At 47.7% G+C, this 17,313-nt stretch overlaps 1 protein-coding gene across 1 annotated transcript in view; it reads right to left on the reverse strand.

The window, feature by feature from the left end:
• The window catches only part of LOC311314398 (myelin basic protein-like), a 55,840-nt gene that overhangs the window by 9,013 nt on the left and 29,514 nt on the right, over nucleotides 1-17,313 (reverse strand). Inside the window, exon 3 of the mRNA XM_084444741.1 lies at nucleotides 15,220-15,289. Coding sequence (XP_084300867.1) covers nucleotides 15,220-15,289 — 70 coding nt within the window. The remainder of the gene's footprint in view (nucleotides 1-15,219; nucleotides 15,290-17,313) is intronic.

Raw genomic sequence — 17,313 nt, forward strand, 5'->3', positions numbered from 1 at the left:
GGAGGTTACAGTATAGCGCCTTCCTGTACTTCCACGTCCGGCCAAGCCCAGGTCATGACCCCGGAGCCTTCAGTTCCGGTGGCCTTCAGCAGGCCTGAACAGAGGCAGACCAAGACGGTGAGCTCTGCTGTGTGAGGCTACGTACTGCAAGGGAGGGAAGACCATCATGAAATGTGTCTTTTCTTCTGTTGCTCTGCATTGTGTAATTTTTTTTATAAGCCTTGATACGAGCTTTAGCACCATCTAATTATGAACCATGATGTTAATAGCCTTCTTGTTGTGATAGTTATTGATGAAATCACCCCAACACGGGATCAGAAGCGGCGACAGATGATAGATTAATTGTACAAAGATACAATCACATGGAACACTGGGATGTTTCCCTCGTCTCTCTCTCTCCCTGCTTCTCTGGGATGTTTCCCTCGTCTCTCTCTCTCCCTGCTTCTCTGGGATGTTTCCCTAGTCTCTCTCTCTCCCTGCTTCTCTGGGATGTTTCCCTAGTCTCTCTCTCTCCCTGCTTCTCTGGGATGTTTCCCTAGTCTCTCTCTCTCCCTGCTTCTCTGGGATGTTTCCCTAGTCTCTCTCTCTCCCTGCTTCTCTGCTGGCTGCAGCTGTGGCGCGAAGTCAAGGCCTCAGACTTCCCTCCCCGCATGGTGTTATCAGCACGTCTGCCTGCTGGGAGCAGCGAATCTGTCCGGCCGAGTTGCCTACCGCTTCCAAATCGAAGTCTTAAGGTTTGGTTGAGACGTTAAATAGTGCTCTCTCGGCCCACCCCCCACGCCTAGGCCTGCCCGTTTAGGGCCTAGTGAAGCTAGATTGGTGGGGGAGTGACCAGTGACAGTGTCACCTGTCACCCTAACATGATGTCTTAATCACCATTGGTTGTCAGTCTGGGTTGTGTCTGTTTATAGTGTCCCATAGAGATGTGTCATTGATACCCCAGAGGAGAGACCCCCCCTGTGGCCTAAGTGTGACCTCTTGACACCCACTACCCCGAACGGCCACAGCAGCATCAGCTGTCTCCCTCACTCTATGGACTACACAGTGTCCACGTGAAAACAAACAAACACATAATCAGCTTACATTGACTTTAAGACTCTGTAGATGTTATAGACATTTCTCCCTAGATTCTTCAGTGGGGATCACAGTCACCGAGTCACATTCTACCAGGTCATCATCATGTGAGAGACTTCCTGCTCTAGCATCAGCCTGGAGGGCTATATCAGCAGTAGAGATATATCTCAAGCCTTACAACCCAGTTCCAATCACCATTCTCTCTCTCTCTCTCTCTCTCTCTCTCTCTCTCTCTCTCTCTCTCTCTCTCTCTCTCTCTCTCATATCTCATCTCTAGATCAGTGCAAGCGATTAGAGCACCAACAGGCTCCAGTGGATCTCCAGATGCTGTGCCCAGGGGGCCATGTGCTCATGGCTCTCTGGTGAAGAGACCTGCCATGTTGCCCGGCTGACGTGGGCTGGACTTCAGGCTGCCTCCGGCCCCAGTGCAACACTGGCCTCCTCTCTCCCCCACCAACACTGCCTGGTGGGACAAAGGCAAACTTCAACAGCTAAGGAGTAAATCCAGTTACTCACAATGGCTTGTGTCATGTCGCGGGGACAATACAGCATTATGCTACTTTAACTGAATATACAGTATGGGCTAATGGGGGCATGCAGATGAACTTCATTTCTGCATGTCCTCTGTATTTCCTCTCATCAACTTTTGAATAATAGACCCGGTTTCATTTAGGATTTCAATGGGCCGGGACCCTGATATTGTGCATGCTGACTCACTGGGATGGCTGTGACACACATGTCAAAATAGCTACTGAGAAAAGTGTCTGTTTACCTTAATGGTCTCCCTCACTGATCTCTACCAAGGCTTTTAGGGCAGCTACCCGTCTGACCTCTTCTAATACACTGCATCTTCTGAGAGGGGTTTTGCATCATATAATATGTGTCCAAAATGAGAAAGAATGGGGAGCACTAGAGAGAGAGAGAGAGAGAGAGAGAGAGAGAGAGAGAGAGAGTGTCATATTCACACATAGACAGACACTTCCACATTCTAGAGGTGGGTTGTGCGTACATGTCAGGCTGGGGTAAGACAGCAGCAGAGAGTAGGCTTCAAATCCTAATGAACACCAGAGAGCAACGGTCCTTCCCAGCACCCCATCCTGTCTATCAACATCTACATCTTACTACATGGTCTCTCTACAGCAGGTTTACCACCTGGTCTCTCTACAGCAGGTTTACTACCTGGTCTATCTACAGCAGGTTTACTACATGGTCTCTCTACAGCAGGTTTACTACCTGGTCTCTCTACAGCAGGTTTACTACCTGGTCTATCAACATCTTACTACCTGGTCTCTCTACAGCAGGTTTACTACCTGGTCTATCAACATCTTACTACCTGGTCTCTCTACAGGAGGTTTACTACCTGGTCTATCAACATCTTACTACCTGGTCTCTCTACAGCATGTTTACAACCTGGTCTCTCTACAGCAGGTTTACTACCTGGTCTCTCTACAACAGGTTTACTACCTGGTCTCTCTACAGCAGGTTTACTACCTGGTCTATCTACAGCAGGTTTACTACCTGGTCTCTCTACAGCAGGTTTACTACCTGGTCTCTCTACAGCAGGTTTACCACCTGGTCTCTCTACAGCAGGTTTACTACCTGGTCTCTCTACAGCAGGTTTACTACCTGGTCTATCTACAGCAGGTTTACTACCTGGTCTCTCTACAGCAGGTTTACTACCTGGTCTCTCTACAGCAGGTTTACTACCTGGTCTCTCTACAGCAGGTTTACCACCTGGTCTATCTACAGCAGGTTTACTACCTGGTCTCTCTACAGCAGGTTTACTACCTGGTCTCTCTACAGCAGGTTTACTACCTGGTCTCTCTGTACAGCAGGTTTACTACCTGGTCTCTCTACAGCAGGTTTACTACCTGGTTTCTCTACAGCAGGTTTACTACCTGGTCTATCTACATCTTACTACCTGGTCTCTCTACAGCAGGTTTACTACCTGGTCTCTCTACAGCAGGTTTACTACCTGGTCTCTCTACATCTTACTACCTGGTCTCTCTACAGCAGGTTTACTACCTGGTCTCTCTACAGCAGGTTTACTACCTGGTCTACTATATCTACAGCAGGTTTACTACCTGGTCTATCAACAGCAGGTTTACTACCTGGTCTACTACATCTACAGCAGGTTTACTACCTGGTCTACTATATCTACAGCAGGTTTACTACCTGGTCTATCAACAGCAGACTTCCAACAAACCACAGCTGATTCCCATCCCTTGGGAGTCCTGATAGAGTTCACTCCACGATACAGAAAGCAAACAATGACTTTAGTGTTCCCGGGCTGATCTGAGATGTGTTTATTCTGTAACAGTGAGAGTCAAACCCCTAGGGACCTATAGCTCTGAGTGAGGACCGTCTGTTTCCTGGTCCGGCCTGGCTGCAACACTCACACCGGCTCACAAACTCCGATTGTTCGGCCAGATGGTCAAGACTAGATGACGCTGTGCTTGGGAATCAGAAAGCTACTCCTTCAGTATCTCTCTCTCTCTCTGACACGCACGCGCACGCGCACACACGCACACACACACACACACACACACACACACAGGGTGAGCAAGTTCACTGACATCCTCCCACTTTTGATTTAGCATTTCTAGCGCACAGAGAGGGAGTAGAAAGAGAGTGAACCGGAGGAAGAGAGAGAGAGAGGGTAATGAGAGAGGGTGGGAGAGGAGAGAGAGGAGAGAGATGGAAGAAGCGAGCAAGGAGAGACAGGCAGACGAGAGAGAGAGAGAGGGGAGAGGCGAGAGAGGAGGAGAGAGAGAGAGAGAGAGAGAGGGAATGTGAACGATGGTGTCAAAGTAGAGAACAGTAGTCTAGTGATGGATGGTTCCCTTCAACAATCACAGCTTTTGAGTGCTTAAGAGGCCGTGCCAGGCTCTGTACCAGCTAGTGTTAGCACCAGCCACAGAGGCAAATGCCCAAGACATCAGGGGCCTTTATATATCACTGACAAAACACACACAGCGGCACATCACTCAAGAAATACAAGCACACACAGAGGGATACACACAGGCATAACACAGACGGATACACATACAGGCATAACACACACAAATACACACACACACACACACACACACACACACACACACACACACACACACACACACAAGGATAGCACACACACAAACATATACACACACGCACACACACACATACAGGGATGCACACACGAATAGAGGGATACACACACATACAGGGATACACACACACACACACACACACACACACACACACACACACACACACACACACACACACACACATACACAGGGATCCTCCCAGGACTGTAGTACAGGAGCGGAGGAAATCTAATTCCCTGGGCATGTCATGTCTCTGTGTTCGTTCGCCATCCTGACCCCGGGCTTGCGATGGCCATGCAACTGAGTTAGCAACGACCAGCTGGAGGCCCTCCTCTCTCTCTGGCTCATGCCTCTCCATCTCCCCCATCCCCCTCGGCTCCCCTCTCCCCTCCTCTCTCTCATCCCTCTACTCTCTTCCTCATCCCTCTCCTCCTCTCCTGTGCTCAGCCTCTCTCTGATCCCCCTCCCCTCTCCCCTCCTCTCTCTCATCCCTCTACTCTCTTCCTCATCCCTCTCCTCCTCTCCTGTGCTCAGCCTCTCTCTGATCCCCCTCTCCTCTCCTCTCCTCTCTCTCATCTCTCTCATCCCTCTACTCTCTTCCTCATCCCTCTCCTCCTCTCCTGTGCTCAGCCTCTCTCTGATCCCCCTCTCCTCTCCCCTCCTCTCTCTCATCTCTCTCATCCCTCTACTCTCTTCCTCATCCCTCTCCTCCTCTCCTGTGCTCAGCCTCTCTCTGGTCCCCCTCTCCTCTCCTCTCATCTCTCTCATCCCTCTACTCTCTTCCTCATCCCTCTCCTCCTCTCCTGTGCTCAGCCTCTCTCTGATCCCCCTCTCCTCTCCTCCCATCCAGCCCTCTGTGGGGTACTGGGCCAGATCAATGGTGGGCTGAGTAGTTCCACACACAGGCCTGAGGACAAGCCAAATCCCAAACCCAATTAGGGGCTCTTTCTCGGTCGCCCCCAGGCGAGCCCTCCCTCGGCGCTTCCAGTCCGTCCGATCCTTCATGCGTCTATCTGGCTAGCTTGCCAGTGCTTTCCGCCCCTGCATCTTTCTCGAGTACGTCCACACATGCTCCTGGTCTCTCTGGCAGTGACCAGCGAGCCTCATTCTCCTGGCTGCTATTTTCTCACTCACCCTTGGTGACCCTCCCCATACAGATGCTTGTTGGTAACATGCTCGTTCTTGTTGATGTTAAGTGTAGCACTCATCTAAGGACAGCAGGCTGATGTCATCCGCATAGTCCAGCTCCATTAGGACTACAGCAGGGTGTCGTCTCGACCTCTTAGGTGTAATAGTGAGGTCGAGTTCCTGCTTCCGTCCACTGATGGCCGGCCTAAGTGCGTAGTTCAGGAATGAAGGGGAAGGATGTCAAATGCCTCGCTGTTGTGCATCTTTGCAATGATACATGTCAGACTGATGCTACGGTAGTTGTCTGGTTTCGAGAGATCTCCAGATTTAGGCACTAGGGTTATGTTAGTGAGAGACTACATACTGTATCAGGCTTGTTGTTTTTTTTATCAGAGAAAGATTGCAAATCTCCAGGATGATGTCATCAAAATTACAGTTCTTAATGACCTCTAGGGGAATGCTGTGAGGCCCAGCATATGCATGTGAAAGGAGGCATAATTGACTTAAACTGATATCATTCAATCTTCCTGATGGAGACCGGAAGGTAGGGTGAGACGGGGAGGAAGGGTGAGAATTAGGGTGAGACAGGGAGGTAGGGTGAGAAAGGACTTTTAAGGTGAGACAGGGAGGAAGGGTGAGACAAGGGTAGGGTGAGACAGGGAGGTAGGGTGAGACAGGGTTAGGGTGAGACAGAGAGGTAGGGTGGGACAGGTTAGGGTGAAACCAGGTATGTTGGAACAATTTTGTGTGCATGGGGGGGGGGGGGGGGGTTAGTAATATGGCAGAGGGCACATTAAGCGGGGGTGTGGGGTTCCTCCCCCAGGAAATTTTGAGGGAAACACGTCAATTCCTGCATTCTGGTGAATTTTATTTTTGATGCACCAATTTGTGCTGGATTAGCTTGTCTCCCCTTCTGTGGTTGTATGAGTTCATAATTCATATTCTTATTTATTTTGGGAGTAAAAAAATACCTAGTCTACTAGAGCAGAAGAAAATCAAAAGTCTTTCGGCAAATCATAGGCCCTTGAAGGTACAAATATGTGTAGCCTACTGGAACGAGAGACCACTTCTGAATGAAGGCTGGCTATTCCATGGTCATATGTCTTATTAAATTGAGTGAGACAGAACATGAGGCCAAACGAAAATAGGAAAAAATAGGTAGGCCTACTTGCAGTTAGCTCAGCTGGTGCATTGAACCTTGCACATTTGGACACTTTTCACAACTATACTTTTTGTCTATTATCTACTGTGCATTTTGCCTGCATTGACTGAAATGAGCCGTCATGTGTGCACGCGGTTTATGGCTCTATTCATATCTATTATAATATTATTAACAGAATCCCCTCTCCTACATTTACTTGCGTTTGCATCATTTGGTGCAGTAGAGGGAAGCTGTCAATAGGGGGTGCTAATGCACCCCCGCACCCCTACTTCCAACATCTATGGGTGAAACAGAATGGTGTCCTTGAGAAAAGAACAGGCCAGGTGTAAAGAGGTACAAGTCATATCCCTCTCAATGTTTCTCAGGCCATTAACCAAGGCAGCCCTCTCTCTCTCTCTCTCTTTAATCAGTCTATCCAACACCTTCAGCATTTCATCAAGGGTTCAGCAGACCCGAAAAGTGGCGTTCAATCCAATTAACTGTTCTGGTTTTGAAGGTAAAGGTACGGTACCTACAGTACTATACATCATCTCACATTTGAAATTAGCAATATGAAAAGCTTTAAAAAATAATAATTTGATTAATAATATTTGTGTGATGGATTCTATCCCCTAAAGCAGCTCTGTGCTAAAACAAAGAGCATTATGAGATTATGAGAGAGGGGTGGATTAAAGTAGCTTGCGGTGTGTGTGTGTGTGTGTGTGTGTGTGTGTTTGTGTGTATGTGTGTGTCTGTGTACTGTATGTGTCCTGCTGAATACCTTACCACCAAGTACAGGTTCGGAATATAGCATTATGAGCCATGTTAACGGCCATGTTAGCATTATCAGCCATGTTTACGGCCATGTTAGCATTATCAGCCATGTTAACGGCCATGTTAGCATTATCAGCCATGTTAACGGCCGATATCAACGTTTCAACCGTCAAACGGTGCACTCTCGAGATATAGTCCGTCGCCGCCAACACACTCAATGGATCCATATAAGTGCAGAGACAAAATCCCTCAAAAACACCATAAACTCTAATTTTCAAAGACAGGATACTCACTGAGTGGTCACTGGTGTCTGTTGATGTTCTGACAAACAAATAGCCACAACGTTGCTTCCGATCGGGTTTTATTTATAATTTAGCATAGAACTATTTTCAATCGCAGTACATACATTTGTAAACTTCCACTTAAACTTTGGGAGGTCTTGACTGAGTTTGGAGGCTTCCGTAGAAGACGAAGAGCTGCTTCTTGGTCACAGGTCTACACAACAACAAGAAGTCAAGAAGCCTAGGATTGCTTTGCAGCTTTCATTGATAGTGTTAGGTAGAAGTGTTTGTTGATCAAAACAAATATGGGATGCGGATAAATCTAAATACTGTATCTCTGGCTTTGTTGTCAATCCAAATCAATGGATATAATATGATCAATAAAACCCGATTGGAAGCATACTTTGTGCCCATTTTTTGCCAGAACAACAAGGGACACCAGTGACCACTCACTGAGTTTCCTGTCTTTGAAAATGAGAGTGTATGGTGTTTTTGAGGGATTTTGTCTATGCACCTATGGATCTATTGAGTATGTTAGCGGCGACAGGCTATATCTCGAGAGTGCACCGTTTGACAAAACTTTTGATATCGGCCATTCTATATGATCGTAAATAACCTTATGACATGGCTTATAATGCTTAATTCCAAACATGTCCTTTAAGAGTGGATTAACCGACAGTGAGAGAGTTCAGAGTGACTCATTCCTCTGTGGGCGTGTGGCTGTGTGTGTGGAGTATAGCGAAGAGGTGACTAACCCAGAAAAACAAACTAATGAGGATGAAACAAAGTCAATCTGGTCCAGCGTGGTCTCAGCTAGACTAATTCCTCTTTCCCAGACAGAGAGACAGGGGAACTAAGATGAGACAAGGAAGGTAGGGTGAAACAGGAAGGTAGGGTGAGACAGGGAGGTAGGGTGAGACAGGGAGGTAGGGTGAAACAGGGAGGTAGGGTGAGACAAGGAGGTAGGGTGAGACAGGAAGGTAGGGAGAGACAGGAAGGTAGGGAGAGACAGGAAGGTAGGGTGAAACAGGGAGGTAGGGTGAGACAAGGAGGTAGGGTGAGACAGGGAGGTAGGGTGAGACAGGGAGGTAGGGTGAGACAGGGAGGTAGGGTGAGACAGGGAGGTAGGGTGAGACAGGGAGGTAGGGTGAGACAGGGAGGTAGGGTGAGACAGGAAGGTAGGGAGAGACAGGAAGGTAGGGTGAAACAGGGAGGTAGGGTGAGACAAGGAGGTAGGGTGAGACAGGGAGGTAGGGTGAGACAGGGAGGTAGGGTGAGACAGGGAGGTAGGGTGAGACAGGGAGGTAGGGTGAGACAGGGAGGTAGAGTGAGACAGGGAGGTAGGGTGAGACAGGGAGGTAGGGTGAGACAAGGAGGTAGGGTGAGACAGGGAGGTAGGGTGAGACAGGGAGGTAGAGTGAGACAGGGAGGTAGGGTGAGACAGGGAGGTAGAGTGAGACAGGGAGGTAGGGTGAGACAGGGAGGTAGGGTGAGACAGGGAGGTAGGGTGAGACAGGGAGGTAGGGTGAGACAGGGAGGTAGGGTGAGACAGGGAGGTAGGGTGAGACAGGGAGGTAGGGTGAGACAGGGAGGTAGGGTGAGACAAGGAGGTAGGGTGAGACAGGGAGGTAGGGTGAGACAGGGAGGTAGGGTGAGACAGGGAGGTAGGGTGAGACAGGGAGGTAGGGTGAGACAGGGAGGTAGGGTGAGACAGGGAGGTAGGGTGAGACAGGGAGGTAGGGTGAGACAAGGAGGTAGGGTGAGACAGGGAGGTAGGGTGAGACAGGGAGGTAGGGTGAGACAGGGAGGTAGGGTGAGACAGGGAGGTAGGGTGAGACAGGGAGGTAGGGTGAGACAGGGAGGTAGGGAGAGACAGGGAGGTAGGGTGAGACAGGGAGGTAGGGAGAGACAGGGAGGTAGGGTGAGACAGGGAGGTAGGGTGAGACAGGGAGGTAGGGTGAGCACAGCTTTGTTCTACACTTGTTGCTCTGACACCACCAACATTCTACAGGCACATACTGAAGGCACATCATGCACTAAATGAGGGTACTCTTTTCTGGTTCGTTATTAACTGTTATTAAAGGAGTAGTAAAGGGAAAATGCATGTTGCACCGAGGTGTTAGTTGGCGTTCTGACATATAATTCGCCATAAAGTAAGATTCTAGTTCATCTGGAAAGGCTTTTTTCAAATATTTAGCATATAACTATTTAGTCACAGCACATACGTGTGTAAACTTCCGCAAACTAGGTAGCCTAGCAAGTACACAAACAATAACAATAGCTACCGTAAGTAGTTCCGCTTCCTGAATCCCCCCTCTGCGGACTGATCTACACATCTACAACGGTCGCTTCAATACAAGTCAATGGATTTCATAAAATGATCAATAAAACCCTACAGGATTCATACTTTGCGGCAAATTTGATGTCAGAAAACCAACGGACACCAATTACCCCCTCGGTGAGCTTCTTGTCTTTGAAATCAACAGTTTAACATGTTTTTGAATGATTTTTCAAGGTGCCCACCTAGCCCTTCTCAGTCCTGTTGTCGCATGCTCACTACTGCCAGACAACAGTCCTTTCCCACTCCATTGACTTCGCCGTCAAAATAAATCGGTGTCGGCCTATTTAGGAGAGGTGCTCATGAGTCAGATAAACATGAAACTTCACTTACCTAAGCAAAAGGGTCTATTTAAACAAATGCTGGGTTTTGAAGCCTCGGCGCTACCATTAAATAACTTATTTAGACACGTTCTGTCCGAGTGAATTTATTTTTCCGAGGTAGTCTTCTTCTGTGGTGGTGGCGGTGCTTTGAAGCTTCAACCCAGTATTTGTTAAAATAGACCCTTTTAGTTAAGTGAAGTTTCATGTTTATCTGACACTTGTAAATATGAGCGCCTCTCCTAAATAGGCCGACACCAATTTATTTTGACGGTGAAGTGAATGGAGCGGGAAAGGACTGTTGTCTGGCATGAGCGAGCATGCGACAACAGGATTGAAAAGGGCTAGGACTAAACATGCATTTTCCCTTTACTACTCCTTTAACACTGACTTTTTTGTGGTTAACTTTTCACATGTTAGCCCTGTAAGTACAAAAGCCAACCTATGTTTTACAATGTGACAAAATAAAAGCAAACAATTTTGTTGAGAAACTTTAGAAGTAGCCTGCATGAGCCCTTGATGCCCTGCTGTCAAATAACCATGGTAACTAAAGAGACGACAGGGTCAATCATTGTCATATCTCAGTGACAGGGAGGATGATCATTGAAGCAACATGGTACAGATTATGGTCCAGAAGAATGAAATGTCATTCAGCCGACCGCGGTTGTCAATTGTCATGTCACAGTGAGAATGTAGGTGGATTATTACACTACATTACACTGATGTCACGCAGGTTCTGCAACCAAGATGTGTGTGTATCCCCAATGCATGTGGGTCACAACAAAACACCAATGCATGTGAGTCTGCAAGACATATCCCATTTACCAAGGTTAATTTGTGCCTACCACTGGGTGACAAGCTGTCGTAAGCGGAACATTTTTTTCAATTATCAGATTAGTTCGATAGCTGTCTTCCTGGTTTTCGACATGTGGACAGGAGGAGCCGGGATTTGAACCGCCGACCCTAAGATCATTGGACGACCCGCTCTACCTCCTGAGCCACAGCCGTCCCTAACTTGAACAAGTGTAAGGGATGAGCGAGTGATCCAAACAGGCAAAGCCAGAGCCAGGAGCCTGGACCCTACATGTAGGCTGGACACAGACCTGGTCAGTGGGGTGTGCATAGCGTCAGGGCTAGTAGCAGCAGCATCAGGTAATGGATGCTAATGGCCTTTACACAGGACGCATGGCTGGGGAGCTATTTGTCCAAGACTGGAACATCAGAGCAAACAGAAAGACTAGCCAGGGGACCCACAGACCTCTTGGGGCAGCTGTAACTCGGTCGGCGACACTAAAACCACCACTCACCCTGCCGCCATAAAAACGCTTACTCCACAGCAATGTAGTGGAAATTCCTCTTTTTGCTAGTTTCCACAGCCTACAGTTATAATTATATCCACTGGCGCCAGATTGTTCACATCACAGGAAGTACGTGGTCTAAGTGGATTCGGAGTAGTCTGTTCTCTTCTCTGTGCTCTGATAAGACAGCTGACAGAGAACAGCAGTTTTGAGTGCTTATCAGAATGAAACACTAACACTACAAAGAGGTTACATATTAACCAGTCCTCTGACCCAGAAAGCACCAGACTTAGGGCTGACCAGTAAGACAACAGTGTCCACTAAAGCTTGATCTAATCAGCCTTTACAACCTAGAATGTTTCAAAGAACAGACAATGGATTGTTTTGTATTGTAAAGAAAAAGTGTATTATCAATATTTTCATATGAACTAAAATGTTCTTGAAATATTGTGCTGCTTGCATTTTACCTTGCTTTTATGATAAGTGAGAACAACAATAATTTAAAACCTTGTACAATATTGAAATGGCTTTTGCACACTGTAATGTACTGAAAACATTGTAATATTTATATAATATCTAGCCTAATCAATCAGAAAAAAAAAAAGTTTTCCAACTAATCAATTGTCTAAGTACAGTAATCAAAAGACCAATTTGATCATCAAAACAGTTGCTCCCCTCTAATTACCTTGCAAGGCAGATGCGGTGCGGCTGTGGAGACAGTGACCTAGGATGGCCTCAGCATCAGGCCTCTGTTATCAGCTGCCTTGGTTCGTGGTAATCACTCTAAAAGCCAATTTGCTCACATGTCTATAGGGTGCAGCTGGAGGGTGCGTCGAAATAATGACAGCAATGAAACCTGTCCTCATGATAAATGAAATGGGACCAGAATTTTACCAGAATATTATGGGATGCTGCAGCCAGGTATCTACTCCTGAAGCGATCAACGCTTCAGCTTTTGAGGAAGAGCCAACTTAGCTGTCACCATGACAGCAAAATAGTAATACAGCTACAATCCACCTGGTAAACCATTGACCTGTGTGGTGTTTGGAGTACACTGCTTGTCTGGATAGTTGTTCAATAGCTGTTGATTTGAGATGTTTGATGGTGACGCATGGTGACACAATATATATTCATTAGTTACAGACAAATATCGAACAGATCAACGGAAATGCTGTGTAGTACACACACGCACGCACGCACGCACGCACGCACGCACGCACGCACGCACGCACACACACACACACACACACACACACACACACACACACACACACACACACACACACACAGGAAATGACTACTCCTATTGATCTTCTGCTCATGGTTACTGAGGCACACTGAGCTTTCATCTCCTTGCCTGTGTCTTGGGACACTCTTCTCCAGGTGATATCCTGCTCTGAGGGTCAAAGCAAAACAACAGCCTGTGTGAATTCGGGGCTCTGTTTACATCAAGCTTTGCTCATCACAGCCGAGGAGAAGTGAGAACATGCGAAAGTGACAATTACAGATCTCACCGCAACCTGCAGGCACCATCTCAGCCTTGTGGTTAGTGTCTGCTGCTAGTGTATGCAAGGCTGGGGATTCGATACCAAGCTGAGCCAAATCAACGAGTCCAAAAATATGCTTCTTGTGTTTTCCATACACAGAAAAGTTTAATTTTACCACTGCAGTGGAGGAAAGTTTTCATAGCAAACACAAGTCAAAAGTGTCCTAGAAAAGCAACATTTGAACATTCACATTCTGTTTTTATACTGAAACTTAGATACAACCCCGAACCTTCATTTATCTACAGTAACTAACTTTCCCATCACTATTCCACCACAAGGGAAGTCATCGTGTGAGCAGAGTTGACTCAGCTTGGACATACAGTATGTTGGAAACAATGTCCAAGATAGCTAGCTACCTAGTGCTATAGTTATACAGCATAGAACTAGGCTATAGTTAACCAGCCAGCATTAGCTAGACTAGTAGCTAGCACAATAAGATGGCAAGCTAAGAAATCCAACCCTCGGATTCAGACCGGATGCGGACCTGTCAACCAGTGCTATGTTGGAAACAATGTTGTTAACTAGCATGTTTTTGACGATAATTCATGTTAGGGGACAGTGATAATGAAACTGTAAATGAAATGAAACAAATCTGAAGCATTTTCATGGTGTTGTCAGCGACGCTGTGAACCAGTCAGATTGTATGGTCAGAACCACTCATTATATAATCAAACAACAGCACACAGAGGGAGTGCTTTACCGTGGTTATTGGCACAGCTGTGCTGCCACAGAGGCATGACACGAAGCGGAGGGTCTAGTGAGCCAGACCCTGGTTCCTATCCTATTCACCCCTATACACACCCCCTGTAGAATATATTATGATTTGGTTAGGCTGGGTTACCAAACACATCTCCTGTCCCAGGCCCTAACCCTGTAACAAGACTGACAAGGTGCTATTGGCGTGTTCATCTGATCATCTGAACTCAAAATGGTGCTCAGAGAGCACAGACTTCCGCCCCTGAATGCATTTCATGGCTCTGTGGGTGCCAAAATTGAATGGGTGCTAAATTGGCCCATGCTACACCCCTCCATTTAGTTTCATGAAAAGCGTGGTGGTTTTTGCGTAATCCTAGCCCAAAAAATGAATGGAGGTGAATGGCCGGCCCGGCTGTGTTTGGGCGGCTCGTGGATCCGCCCAATGATTTGGATCGACTTCAGAATGTAATGGGTTGTTAGTTGACCCATGCTACACCCCTCCACCGAGGTTCATGAAAATCAGTCCGGTAGTTTTAGCGTAAAGCTGGTCTAAAGAATGAATGGAGATGAATGGAGATGAATGGCCGGCCGTGATTTGGATCCTCTCCAGAATTGAATGAGCTGTAAGTTGGCCCATGCTACACCACTCCACCGTGTTTCATGAAAATCGGTCAGGTAGTTTTTGCGTAATCCTGCTGACAGACGTACTGTACGGATGTACACAATCCACCGAACACATTACCTCTCTGTCCTGCGCTGTCGCTGGGGCGGAGGTAGTTAAGCGGACCGTACTACATTATAAACTGCCACGGCTTTCAGGGTCTTTCTCGGAGTCATGGAGACATAGAGCCGTGTGAGGAAACGACAAAGTAATTAATTTCTCCTTCAGTAAATATGGGTAAGTGAACAGAGCTTTCATGAAACACATTCCAAGTTAATTTGAAACGCGCTCAGACACTTCAACAAACCTTGACAAAGTGTATGCCAATGAACTTGAATGATTCCTTTTCCTTATTGAATGTCAACTTAATTAGCATTGGGTGTCGTTCCAAAGCTATCTTTTAATGCTGTATGATAACAAGACACCCTCGCCTGCATGAAGAACACACAGAACAGTGAGAGAGTCATTCTGCAGTAAAGTACTACCTACCTACTACTACTACCTAACTCCCATGAGCACTGATGCCTGTGTTCAACTGACGGTCCTGTCCTCCTCAGAGACTTACTGAATGAGGAGAGCTGCAGCGGTCAAAGCACCGCAGGCTGACACGCCTAGCACGGCGCTAGCAACTCTGCCCATCACTCAATGGACTCTGCCCCCATCTGGTGGCTTGCAGTACTACGGAGGCAACGTTACTTAGACTGACTGAATGTGTTTCTGCCCCTAGACAGTTGAGAGAAAATGTCTGTGAAGACGAGGAGGAATAAAGATAGCGGGTGAAAGACTGCAGGTTTGAAAGAGAGAAGCAGGAGGCTTGGGGTGGAATCCATATTCTGACCACTCCAGAGGATGATGAAGCTCCTTACCGAAGACCTCGTCCTGTGACTCAGGTTCTGCTGTGATCTGCTGCTCTGAGACTGGCTCTGGCGATGGAGCCTGCAGAGAGAACACACACACGCGCGCACACACACACACACACACACACACACACACACACACACACACACACACACACACACACACACACACACACACACACACACACACACACACACACACACACACACACACACACACACACACACACACACACACACACACACACACACACAGATGAGGTGCCATGGCAACAGAGTAGATAGGAAAATCACATAGCAGAGCGGCAGAATCTCAAACCAATTAGCTGTTTGTTTAGCAGTCCATCTACAATTTCAGACATAGAAAATGCAGGCACATTTGCCATCATTTGTCTGTCATTTATTAAAAACATCGGTAACTCGAATACCCTCCAATCACCTCATCCAGCTCCACACACACACACACACACACACACACACACACACACACACACACACACACACACACACACACACACACACACACACACACACACACACACACACACACACACACACAGCAGAATCAGTTGATTCAGCTCACGGTGAGCACACTCTCTCAAGGCTGAGACAGAGGACTATCCACTGAGATGATACTGATTGATGAGCTGCATAGAACACGTTACTGAGGCTAAACTTCTAGGAATCATTCTTGTCTATCGTGACAGAATAACCTAGACAAAATAATTGGGTAAATAAAATCAGGCTCACACACGCCAAACCCTACACTGTGTGCGTGCGTGCGTGCGCGTGTGTGTGTGCGTGATGTGCCTGTGTGATTATGTCTGTGTAGTAAATTGTCACTCATAAGAATCCATTTGCAGGAGGAGAGCTGGTGGTGGGCGTTGCGGTGACACGTGACCCCAGCTTGTTCCTAACACACCTCCTAACACCCAGCCTCTGGACCACTGGTCTCAGTCAGAACTACAGTGCACCACGGCCTGCTCTGTAGTCCTGCTCTGTAGTCCTGCTCTGTAGTCCTGCTCTGTAGTCCTGCTCTGTAGGCCTGCTCTGTAGTCCTGCTCTGTAGTCCTGCTCTGTAGTCCTGCTCTGTAGTCCTGCTCTGTAGTCCTGCTCTGTAGGCCTGCTCTGTAGTCCTGCTCTGTAGTCCTGCTCTGTAGTCCTGCTCTGTAGTCCTGCTCTGTAGTCCTGCTCTGTAACGGCCTGCTCTGTAGTCCTGCTCTGTAGTCCTGCTCTGTAGTCCTGCTCTGTAGGCCTCTGCTCTGTAGTCCTGCTCTGTAGGCCTCTGCTCTGTAGTCCTGCTCTGTAGTCCTGCTCTGTAGTCCTGCTCTGTAGGCCTGCTCTGTAGTCCTGCTCTGTAGTCCTCTGCTCTGTAGTCCTGCTCTGTAGTCCTGCTCTGTAGTCCTGCTCTGTAGGCCTGCTCTGTAGTCCTGCTCTGTAGTCCTGCTCTGTAGGCCTGCTCTGTAGTCCTGCTCTGTAGTCCTGCTCTGTAGTCCTGCTCTGTAGTCCTGCTCTGTAGGCCTCTGCTCTGTAGTCCTGCTCTGTAGTCCTGCTCTGTAGTCCTGCTCTGTAGTCCTGCCCTGTAGTCCTGCTCTGTAGTCCTGCTCTGTAGGCCTGCTCTGTAGGCCTCTGCTCTGTAGTCCTGCTCTGTAGTCCTGCTCTGTAGTCCTGCTCTGTAACGGCCTGCTCTGTAGTCCTGCTCTGTAGTCCTGCTCTGTAGTCCTGCTCTGTAGTCCTGCTCTGTAGGCCTGCTCTGTAGTCCTGCTCTGTAGTCCTGCTCTGTAGTCCTGCTCTGTAGTCCTCTGCTCTGTAGTCCTGCTCTGTAGTCCTGCTCTGTAGTCCTGCTCTGTAGTCCTGCTCTGCTCTGTAGTCCTGCCACACAGCCGGTGATGAAGTACTCAGTCTCTAAATAAGTCCAAAATGACCTCTCCAGTCTCCTTCCAAAAAGATAATGGCCCAATTTTCTCTTTTTACAGTCTTAACCCCTCCCCTTTTCTCCGCTCCTCTTTCCTCTCATCCATACCCGTAGGGCGATGAGTAGAGAAAGTCCTAAGCCGCTTCGCTGAAACACTGTCTCATTAGTAGCAACCTGTCACCACCTCC

This window comes from Borostomias antarcticus (assembly GCF_949987555.1).
Source record: "Borostomias antarcticus genome assembly, chromosome: 10".
Taxonomy (NCBI): domain Eukaryota; kingdom Metazoa; phylum Chordata; class Actinopteri; order Stomiiformes; family Stomiidae; genus Borostomias; species Borostomias antarcticus.